An 11,636-nucleotide genomic window follows, 5' to 3' on the forward strand; every position below is an offset into this window, starting at 1 on the left:
ACAGTAAAGTAGAAAACTGACCCAGGTATCCAATTCTAGACTTTCTGATCAAAAAGGGGCATATTTGAGCTCGGAATGTAAGGGCATTTGTTTTGATGTGTTCACTTGGATTTTCTGAACTGCCTCAATTGCTGATTCCACCCTGCTATTGTGTGGGTCAAATAATCCCTGGTCACAAAAATACCCTGGGGAATGACTCCCCTGGCGTCCAGGTTATGAGTGTGGTCAGTCATTCCACATGCCTTAGGCATGAGCTATCTTTGCCATGATGGGAGATTTCCTTCTCAAGTTTTATAATCCTCAAATAAAAAATACTATCATTAGTAAAAGTCAAAGTAACTAAGAAAATGTAAATTGAAATCTTATTCAAGATAGCACTGAAATTTGGGTTTATCTTCTCTCACTGTCTTTAAAAAAAAAAAAATTACTGACTTAGAACAGAAGTAATTTTACAACATACTCTTATAATTGTAAAAATCTACTACATTGATTTCTTCAATGTGAACCATAACCAGACATTTAAAAACATACTTTTGCTATGTACACACTGGATATGCCAGCTTTATTCTCCTTTTGCATGGTTCATTGTATTATAAAACAATTTAGGAGGAGGAGGAAAAAATAAATAAAAAAGCCATTCTGTAAACCTTTTCCTTTTTAATTTTGTCACCAATCTCTCCTGTTTTGGAGAGTGAGATCATATGCCTTAAGCAGTGTAACTCATTTTATGTCAGTGGCCTTCCAATACTTCAGAATATTCTCGACTTTCCGTAAGCAGAGGCACAGCTCACGGAGTGTGGCTAAATCAGTCCCGGTCTGCTGCTCTGCGTGAACCTGGGGTCCAGGCATCTCCCGCATTCCTGGCGCTCCCCGAGGTCCTGCCTCGGCGTCTTGCAGACCATCGGTTGGGAAATGCCGCCTGGCGCGGTTCCAGCGAGCGCGCAGTCTCTTCAAGGATAACGGAGTCAGAGAACCTGCCTTCCCGGCTTTTCCTTCCCATCCTTTGCTCGTAGGATTTTACAAGGCGCCTGCAAGGGAGTCAGTCCTGGGTCAGGCACACAAACGTGTTCTTTCCAGCTACCGTAACCGGATCGCTGAGTGAAATAAATGGCAGGAGCGTCCAGACACCGCGGCCAGAGCTCCAGCCTGCGCCGAAAGCAACTTCTAAGTGAGGCCGCGAGAGCGCCGGGACGCAGGTTTTAGCTCAGGGGCTGAGCACAGAGACGACACCCCTGTCCCGCCCCTCCTACACTGCAAAACGCAAGGAGGGGGCAAGGAGGACGAGGCGAGGGGCGTCAGCATTTTTGCACATTGGCGCCCGTTACCAAGCCCTGTAGCTTTAGGAGACGGCAGGGTGAGATGGAAGGGCCCGGAGCTACGGTTGCAGCGACAGACCAGGGAGCAGGGTGGGGGCCCCTTCGCCCACCTCCACCCTCCTCACCCCAGCAGCTGTCCAGCTCTTGGAATTCATTGGCTTCCCCCACCCCGCCTCCCAAATACCACTCCAATCCAGTTTAGCCCCCCGCCCCACCCTCGCTGACCTAATAAGGCCATGCAGTGTGTGGGGGGGACCTATAAAAAGGGCGCGGGCTGGCGGGGACTCTGCACGACGCCGGGCAAGAAAAGGCAGGAGCCATCCAGCGCCCAGAAAGACGGCGATGGCCAAGGAGTGGGGCTACGCCGACCACAATGGTGAGTGCCTGCAGCCGCGGCCCCGACCCAGACACTGCCGGAGGAGCCCCTAGCGTTGCACAGAAAATGGGCAGCTCCGGGGAGTGCGGTGGAAATCGAGAACTTTTACTGGGCAGTTTTGACGTGCCAGATGCTGCTGGTCCTTTTACGTTCATCTCATCTGGTCTTGGTTAGTTCTCCCTAGTATGGAGTTGTAACTGTTTCCCTTGGAGGAAACGAAAGTGCAGAGAAATTTGGTAGCTTGGGTAAGACCACATTGCCTCTGACTGAGGTCAGACAGCCGGAGGTCCAGGTCTCATTATCCCTTACTCTGTGATACTGGGCAAGCACTTAACCTGAGCCTGGTGTCATATAAGAATCCCTGCTTTGCCTACCACTTCTGCCTTATCCACCGGGAAAGGAGTATGGGTGTGCTCTGAAAAACTAGAGGGATGCACAAATGTATGAGGTCAATGCTGCTTTTTTTGTTTTTGTTTTTGACAACTGGCCGGAATGGGGATCAGAACTCTTGATCCTGGTGCTTGGTTTTATCAGCACAGCTGCTCTAACCAACTGAGCTAACCAGCCAGCCCCTTTGATGGAAGGTGGCATTGGTAAAAAAGGGGGGGTGTAGTCCATTTCAAAAACAAGCCTTTGAGGCTATATTCCTGAGCAAGCAGAGTGAATATGTGAGTTAAATACAGTCTTCACGTACACTATCAACAAAATTACGAACAGGTCTTTAATATTGTCTCGTACTGGCCAGTCTGAAACCCAAGACCTTTCACAATCACTGTCTAACCTCTGTGTATTTTGCTGGTTTAGTCCATTAGGAAGAGGACTTGGGTTGTGTTGCCAAATAAATAAATTCCCTCCACTTAATTTTCTAGGTCCTGACCACTGGCATGAAATGTACCCGAATGCTAAGGGGGACAACCAGTCACCCATTGAGCTTCATACTAAAGACATCAGGTACGATCCTTCCCTGCTGCCATGGTCAGCTGGTTACGACTCTGGCTCGGCCAAGACCATCCTGAACACTGGGAAGACCTTCAGAGTCGTGTTTGATGATACTTATGATAGGTCAAGTAAGTATGACACTTAGGTAGAGGCACATGGAGGTTTTCAACGTCTATACTGGCAAAATCTGATTTATGACACAGGAACAGAATTAATGGGAAGAAGGAGCACTTCATCTCTGAAAATGGAGATGACATTTGACTTTGCTTTAGTCGTGAAGAATTATATTTATATATTGAAAAGGAATGTCTCACCCTCGTAGCTTGGTCACTTTGTTGTTGCAAAATGGCCCTATGCCCAAGCTAAAAGTTGACAATGCATTCCTGAAATGGAGCTTGATAGGGCAGTGATGGCAATGAATCCAAATGAGCATTCTTCAGACGCTGGTGGCCTGGAGCTGAGGGTTCTTGTGCTTCTTGACCGTGGTCTGGAGAGTGAAGCTTCCATTCCCAAGTTTGGCAGAGATTCCATTCTACAAAGCAAGAAATATAACAAAGAAGCAAAATAAGCACTTTCTTCCCTGGTGCCTGGGAGGGGATCAATCCAGGGGGCAGAATAGGGCCATTGTATAGATCAAGGTGACTTGACTTCAGTGCTTCAGCAGGGTTCATCTGAGTAATCCTTTTTGTGAGTGTCTTTGAAGTATCTGACAGTTGCTTCTTGAGCAGTATTTGCATGTGTGTGAAACCGGAAAATCTCATGTGTTAAAAAAATCTCTATTTCACCTATACTAGTAAGCAAATCAGTGAAGTAACAAAAGGCTAATTAGAAATGTTTTATTTCATCGTGAATGAGGTAAGGAAGAATCTGCCTTTGATGTTTTGGTGCTTGATGTACAACAATGCAATTTCTTATAACCACATTTCTAATAGAGTTCAAATTACCCTTAGTGAAATACATAAATGAATATTCTTAAAGATGCTGCAGTAAAGAGTAATAGAGTCGTAATTCTTACCTACTAGGAGGTTCCAAGTAAGGAATATGACAAAAATTTACATTTTCTTAAACAATGATTTCATGATGCTATCCATTCCTTTTTTCCCCTTCTGCATTTAAATCAAGTTCCATTTTGAAGGAAAAACGATAAAATGGTATCTATTTGGCTTAATCACACGAAAATGCCATTTTTGTAAGTAAATATAGTTGAATATTGGCAATCATATAGTTGGTTTCAATAAATTGGACTCATATGTCCAGATAGTAACTGTTCTGAGTGGTTGGACAGGAAATATCCAATGAATCACACCATTTCATTCCTATATGACCAAGTTCATAGAGGCCTAGCATTATTGTTTTAGATCTACACTGTGGCTTTCCTTGTGTGCCACTTAGTGTGGCCAATCCCCTCTAAAATAACTGCACTCTGAATTCTATTTTGATCTAGCATATCTTGCTAAATCTTGATATTAGGGTTTACGCATAGTTCCAATATCCTTTGAAAGATATTTGAACCTCTAAATCACTCCCCAGGCTGAATGAACTGAGACCAAATTAAGTGACTGAAAGGTATTTGTACAGCAAGTTAAAATTAATGCTACTGAGAATTATCTAGTTTAGTTGTCCCCGTTATTTATTCCCTGGGGAGTTTCTGAAATGCTCATTCCATCTCATTTGAACAGACAATCTAAATTCTATGTGGATGAAAGTTCTTGATTGTAGTCTTAAAGAAAAGTGTAGTTGAAAGCAAGACATGGAGAAGGAATTCACATTTGCTCAGTGATCACTGTGCAGGCACCATGATGAGCACTTTAAGGTGCTTAATCTCAGTTAATCCTCACAGTAGCTCTGAAAGTTTGGTGTTATTATCACCTTCTTAGAGATGCAAAAATGAGTTCAGAGAAGTTTAGCAACTTGCCTGAAATCACACAAGTAGCAAAGGCTGGAGTCAGGACTGGAACCTAAGTCTGTCCAACTCTCAACTGCCCATTCATACCACACACACGACTGACCTGTTCTTTGGATGTATGCATCCTTATTGTTCAGCTATTGTTTTAATTTTATTTTCATAAGTGTTAAAATGACATTTCAAAAATAATAAAACAAGGAACTAAAGAAGAAAGACAGGAAAGAAATATGATTTATTTTGATATATCCCAAGACTTCATTTTGTGAGGAGTCCAGTGTGCTGGGGCATGACACCATCTGCCCAGCAGACTGAGCACCTTTCGCCCATTGAGCCTTGGCTGCAAGAGCTCTTATTAAAGTAGGGCAGTGTAAAAGAAGTGTGAATTCGCTGTTGACCTAGCTTATCTGAATCACAGTGCTGAGAGGTGGGCCTCTCCCTGGACCTTACCGACTTCGCCAGTTTCATCTTCACTGGGGCTCCTCGGATGATCATGGCTCCGAACACTCCGTGGATGGAGTCAAGTACGCAGCGGAGGTAGGAGGACTTGCCCTAATCCATTCTGGGTCTGGCAAAGTGAAAACTGAAAAGTTAAAAATAACAACCGCAGTGAGGAAACATCAGCCACTGCTTTTGCTTTTGCTTTGCCCTGTAGTTGGGAAAGGAGTTGTAGAAGCATACACTGAAGCTGCCAAACATTCTAGGCTAGACAGTTGAAAGGGTATACGTGAGTTAACATCGTGCATGAAGACTTCCAAGGTTATATTAAGAAACTGGATAGCTGCTTAATATTTAAAAGGCCAGGGTCCTGAATGGAAGTGGAAAGATAAGGATAGCTAGCACTTATTAAATGCTTACATGTATTAACTCATTTGGTCCTCTCAGCAACCCTATGAGATACGTTACAGATGAGGAAAATGAGGCACAGAAAACTTACACAACAAAGTCACACAGCTGATGAAAGCTAGACCTGGTGCTCCAGCTTATGCAAATTGGCCTCAGAGTTCATCATCTTATCCAATGCCCTATATGGCTTCTTTTTAAAGAATGTAGTGTTTTAAAAATAGCATTTAAAAATTCTGATTAATGCTCATGTTCCAATCTTCTAATGAGGATGTATTTATACCCTTCATTAAAAGACTATACATGTAATCTTATAAAAAATTATATCTCTATATATACAGATGGATATAGATACACAAATACAATTTATATGAGCAAATACTACTCTTTGTCTCAGTTAACCCATTAAAGAAAAGCATGATTTGTAGCTTAGATCAAGGCATCAAATTACTAGGGAATAAGACAAGCCTCCAACACGTTCTTTCTATAAAGTCAAGCCTGTTAGGTATGGCAATTGCCCTGACGGTGAGGATTAATTCACTTTTTCCTGCCTCACTCTTTTCCAAGGGCAGGCTATTGTCAACATAGGGGCTGTGACAGGAACCTGGAAGCACATTGTGGACATTTTTCTTAAGCAGAGTCATTAGGCAGCTTAATTTTTGGTTAAATTAAACTCAAGGAAACCCAAAGTACTTCACTGTGATCATTCCATTTCTCTACAGCCAAACTGGAGAGCCAGTGGCAGGAGTATCTTCTAGACAACTTCCCCCACAAGAGGGGAAAGTTTAGTGTATTTTTTCCAGATGTGTCCAAGGCTTTCAGTTTGACCTTTGCACATGGAATTATCTGACACTTTTGATCTTGAATAAAATGTTTTGTAACTGCTACAAACTATTGTATTCTCTCACCATTCTATGTAACTCAGTATGGGAACTTTGACTAACTTTAGTGGTGCCCATGTTCTAAATTAAGATAAGGTTGAAACCAGGATCTAGAGTCCTGGCTGCTAAAAAACGGTAAATAATTTTACATACTTTTTATTGGAACCATTGAAAATTTCTCCAAAGTATTGCTTATTGTTAGAATTTTATCAACTTCAATGAGTGTTCAACAACCCTAGACTGTACAATTATTGAGTTTGTTGTGGATAATTTCATACCTATTTCCTCATTCCAGGTATTTACCTCATAACCTGTTTTCTATGGTTACAGCTTCATTTGGTTCACTGGAATCCACAGTATAACACTTTTAAAGAATCTCTGAAGCGACGGGATGGAGTTGCTGTGATTGGCATTTTTCTGAAGGTAAGGTAAAAATTGACCATATTTTTTCTTTCAAAACTTAGTTCCTCATCAATGCTTAGGATAGCACGAGTTTCATTACCTCCTTTTGCTTGCAGTGGGGGGCTGTGGTGGTGGGATCTCTTCTTCCCTGTATATATGCATTTTATTATTCATTCAACTAATCAAGTTATTTCTGCCAAAACCAGCTCAAAATGTTTTGCTTTTCTCTAAAAGTGCACTTTTTACATACTACAGTATCCCTAGCACTTCTAAATTTTCTCAAGATGTGGGATGTATATGTGTGTGTTGGGGGCAGTGAGGTTGGGGACAGAGACTTTGAGGAAGCTTATTACATGGGCTGTGAGGGCGGGGTGGCATGTGTTCATTATTCTTTCCCACTACTCCATCTCAATTGCACTGGAAACCAGAAAAGCCAGTGTTGGAAACCATTGTGATGCCAAGTCCCTGGCTCAACATCCTTCCAGCTAAAGGTGGCCACCACTCACATGATCCCAGGCTAAGATAGCACATGGAATGTGTGTGTTGTTGAGCCAGCCTTGGTTTAAAGAGGACTTAGTGTCATTAACACATGAGTTTGGTGGTAACATAATCTAGATTTTAAGCCAGAGGTGAAAATCTGGCTTCTTTCTTTTTGAATGACCTAATTTGTCTTAGGTTCTGAATTCACTGGGTCAATTTCAGTGCTTGAACACAACACAACAGGAGGTGGACTGGATCTGAGGGGAAAGACAATGAGTTTAGTTTTGGATATACAAGTCCATTCAAGCTCTAATTATATTAAAAAGTGGGATGACTTTGCAGAGAAGGTCAAGGACATAGAACTAGATCAACATGCAATTTTGTGGTTTTGTACTTCAGAGGCCTGGAGTCCAAGTTTAGATCAGAAAACATATACTCTGAAATCTTGTGGGGAGGAAATAAACTTATGTTTTTGCTTAGTATGAAACATTCTGGCAGATTTATAAACACTAGTTGCAGATGGATGGATCAAAATCAGTTTTTAAGACAATCCATGAAGAAGGAAAAAAATATTATACTTGGGTTTCTATTTTCCCTACAGATAGGACGTGAGAAAGGGGAGTTCCAGCTTCTCCTTGATGCATTGGACAAAATTAAGACAAAGGTAAAAAAAAAAAATAGTAATTTTTCCTCCTAAAATATAAAGCAAAGTATGTCAATTTTCTTTTTTACATTTTCAAGTATATATTTTTTCACCTAAAATCTCTTACTAAGTTTGATGGATATGCTAAACATACATGTAAAAATAAATGTCGTTATGTTTGCATAGAGCAAATTCACATACATCAGTTTATTTAAAGGTCACAACCAGCCTGTCTGATAATTTCTTTCTTAGTAAAGTGGGTGAGAATCCTAGAAGTTGAGTAGCCACCCCCCTCCCCCCAACACACACACACACACACACACACACACACACACACACACACTCCCCAAATGCATGCATGCATATGGTCACAGAGGTACTAAATGTCAGCCAGAGCTTGTCTTGATTCCTGGTGTTGCCCTTTGTGGGCAGCACCTATATACTTTAAATCTTTTTTTTTTTTTCCTTTTTGTCTTTTTTACTGACCGGTAACGGGATCACAAACCTCGGTGTCGCGCCCGTACCGGGGACCAGCAAGGGGATCGCAACCCTCGGTGTTGCGTCCGCACCATGCTCAGCCAGTGAGCTGGAACCGGTCTCACATGGGATCCGAACCCTGGGCAGGAGCTCCGATGCGCTCCCAAGCGGCACACTCTCCAGTGTGCCACCGGGCCGGCCCTATACTTTAAATCTTAACAATACACTCTTCTAATTTTACAGACACATTTTAATTGTTGTTTGAGACTATTGTAATCAAATTTTATTAAGTTTTACCACCAAAGAAAGTATTTCGAGTACAACATTTAATAAAAATGTAAGCCTGTTTATCATCAAGAAGAAAAACACTAATTTATATGAAATAACTCTGTTGCATTTTAGATATGAGTTTCACCTTTTTCTAGAGAGCTGATAGAATTATAGTTCTAGTCCCAGTTAAAACAATAAGGAATACAATATCACAACGATTGTGCCAGAAAAATTCATAACATGCAAACCTGCTTCCCCCCTTTGACCTTTATTTCTGAAAGGTCCGTACTTTGTTTAAAAATTTCATTTTCTCGATTGCACTTGAAATCCATTTTCACAAGTAAGAAGGAGAGACCCTTGGTGTGGCCGGGGTGCATGTGCCCGCTCACTGCGCCTGCGCGCCACTCTCTCCTAGGGCAAGGAGGCGCCCTTCACGCACTTCGACCCGTCCTGCCTGTTCCCCGCCTGCCGCGACTACTGGACCTACCAAGGCTCTTTCACCACGCCGCCCTGCGACGAGTGCATCGTGTGGCTGCTGCTGAAGGATCCCATCACCGTCAGCTCCGACCAGGTAGGCGGCAGCTGCAGAGCCTCGTGAACACACAGACTTACGTCGCTGGTTGTTAGTAAGATTCAGGTGCTAAGTTGAAACTATATAGCTGCTGAATGGATGCTTACGGAACGCCACGACCAGGGATTCCATAGTTTGTCCTGGTTAATGTCAACCAACCTGTTCAACTTTCTGAAATGTGGCTTCCAGAGGGTACCAGAATAAATGCAAATTATTTAAAAGTGTTTGTGATACTGAACAACGACTGAATTTATAATCTATAGACACCTAAGGGTAGATTAATATGACTGAGTCTTTGTTAAATTTGGACTTCCCCAAATACTGAGCATGGTTAAGAGATGGGATGGTAAATACAGGCCTTGGGGAGGAGAAGGGATTTATCAACCTTCTCTAGTTTTATAGATAAATAAGTTGAGTCTCGGAAAGGTTAATTAATTTGCCCATGATCATGTACCCAAGTGCAGGCTCCTAAGTCCAGCTCTAGTCAATCTGTTTCCAGTACCTCTTGGCCACTCTTCTCAGGCTTTCCTTCTTACTGTTCATCTAAAGAGTGTCCTAGTAACATTTATTAGAGGGACTTTCAAGGAAAAGTTGTTTGGGAGAAATTAAGTGGGCAGGGATGTGAAGAACATTTTAAAGCAAGTGAACAACACAAGGACTCACAACCTAGAAAGTGAACGTCTACTCTAGTAGTAAAATCAGTTTACCAGTATGTGTCCCTTGCTTAAGACAACAAGGTATTTCTGCCAGTTGTGGACTCAAGTACATATTGGCATTTTTATGAAAAGATAGATCAGATCTAATGGTCTTGTTCATTGGTATAAATATTTTGAAAGGGGAATGAAACTGTCTCAGAGAGAAAAGCTAAAAACATTTTAATATAGAAACATAAGTGTTATTAATGAGAATTTCGTATTTTATTATCCTTTAAGAAAAAAAGATCAGTTTAAAATTTAAAATGTAGCATGAATCTCATTTCTTTCTGCTCTTTTAAAATAATTGACTTCATAAACATATAAAGGCCTATTAAACTTATCCTTATTTGCACTGATCTTTTAATATTGTCATTATCTCCTGCATAAAGTGTATATGTCATACTGGCCCCTCAAATCAAAATAATTGCTTCAAAATTCAGGAGGAAATGATTTTGACCAGAGGGCATGGTGATCCCATATAAAATGAAGAAAAGCACTTTTACAAATAAAGAAAAAAATTATATTATTTAGGAACTGGTAGCTAAATTGCTCTGGACGGAACATAGGAGGCGAGTTTTGTGGTTTGCTTGTCTTGTTTAAAAAGCCAGTGATTTCTAACTCTTTGTTGTATGGTGTGTCCGCTTGGTCTAAATGTCTTGCTAACAATCTGCCCCTGCCCCTTGCAGGTGGCCAAGCTGCGGACCCTCCTCTCCAGTGCTGAGAACGAGCCCCCCGTGCCCCTTGTGAGGAACTGGCGCCCTACGCAGCCTCTCAACTGCCGGATGCTGAGAGCCTCCTTCAAGTGAGGCAGGTGGATCTTGCCCTCTTCAGGAAAGGAAACCTGCCATTGGAGAGCGTGGTTCCTTGCCTCCTTCTGGTGCTCTTTACTCCAAGTATATTGCATTTTTTCCACACTGAGCAATGAATGGGAGAGATGCAGTCACCAAGCAACCAAAGTTACTTTTGACAAGATCTAATATGAAAGTATGAATTTCACATTTGACTTTTGAAATAATCATCTTTTCTATAAAAGTAACATTTCTAGTAAGGTTTCAAAGAAGAAGAAACAGACATGGAAGAGTAAAGATACAGAAAAATAGCTATGGCATTATTTTTCTGTCATCTTAAATGTAAAAGAACTTCAGTTTTTCTATTTTCATATTATGAGTTGTCCATCTTAAAGAAATGAGTAATTCTTATCTGTAGGAGTAGAAGTGTATGAAGATCATGTGTAAAAATTAAGCATGAGCCAGAAATTAAAATGACTATGCACACTAAAAATTGAGATGATAATGTGTTTTAACTCTTAAATAACACCAACAAGAAGTCCATCATTTATTAGAATTGTAGCTAACTACTAAGAGTCCCTGGTTTTGATCATCAGTGAAAGGAAAACACACTATCAGGAGTTTTAAAAAATCTGACCCAGTATTTGAATTTCTTCTTCATAAAGATGGTTGACTTTATTTTGCTAATTTTCTTTACCTGAAGGAGGGCCATTTATTTTTAATTTCATTACTTTTATCTTTGCATGCCTGTTAAAATAAAAATTTTCTCTGATCTCTTTGTAATTCAAAACTGAAATTAATGATTCCTATAACACAAAGGAGTGAATCACAGTACTGGAAGTAAAAGCAATTGTACTGATCACAAAATCAATAAAAACAGAATGCAAAAAAGTTGTGTGTTGTGTTTTTTATTGAAAAGGCATTGGAAATGACAAAAATGGAGTAAAATTAAGAACAGCAAACTTTGTAATTTGGTTTTATAACTGAAGGGTTAGCGATAAAGGATTCAAATTCTGAGTTTGGATGTTACATTTCTCAAGGAGGGCCTGAGG

The 11,636-nt window shown here is 41.0% G+C and overlaps 1 protein-coding gene across 1 annotated transcript; it reads left to right on the forward strand.

Annotated features, from left to right (window-relative positions):
• The first annotated feature begins 2,567 nt into the window (after positions 1 to 2,567).
• CA3 (carbonic anhydrase III, muscle specific) lies at positions 2,568 to 11,255 on the forward strand. Its single transcript, XM_008572545.1, has 6 exons — positions 2,568 to 2,759; positions 4,953 to 5,071; positions 6,589 to 6,681; positions 7,742 to 7,804; positions 8,946 to 9,101; positions 10,483 to 11,255. Exons 1-6 carry the CDS (start codon positions 2,582 to 2,584, stop codon positions 10,600 to 10,602), a joined length of 729 nt encoding a protein of 242 aa, XP_008570767.1. The 5' UTR covers positions 2,568 to 2,581; the 3' UTR covers positions 10,603 to 11,255.
• The last annotated feature ends 381 nt before the right edge of the window (positions 11,256 to 11,636 follow it).

This window comes from Galeopterus variegatus, unplaced genomic scaffold, assembly GCF_000696425.1.
Source record: "Galeopterus variegatus unplaced genomic scaffold, G_variegatus-3.0.2 Scaffold48, whole genome shotgun sequence".
NCBI lineage: Eukaryota > Metazoa > Chordata > Mammalia > Dermoptera > Cynocephalidae > Galeopterus > Galeopterus variegatus.

Bases quoted from the DNA above. Each gene is read 5' to 3' on its own strand.
- CA3 (XM_008572545.1), top strand. From the start codon at position 2,582: ATGTACCCGAATGCTAAGGGGGACAACCAGTCACCCATTGAGCTTCAT. The intron at 2,760-4,952 runs GTAAGTATGACA...TCTGAATCACAG, and splicing joins TGATACTTATGATAGGTCAA to TGCTGAGAGGTGGGCCTCTC. The intron at 6,682-7,741 runs GTAAGGTAAAAA...TTTTCCCTACAG, and splicing joins TGATTGGCATTTTTCTGAAG to ATAGGACGTGAGAAAGGGGA.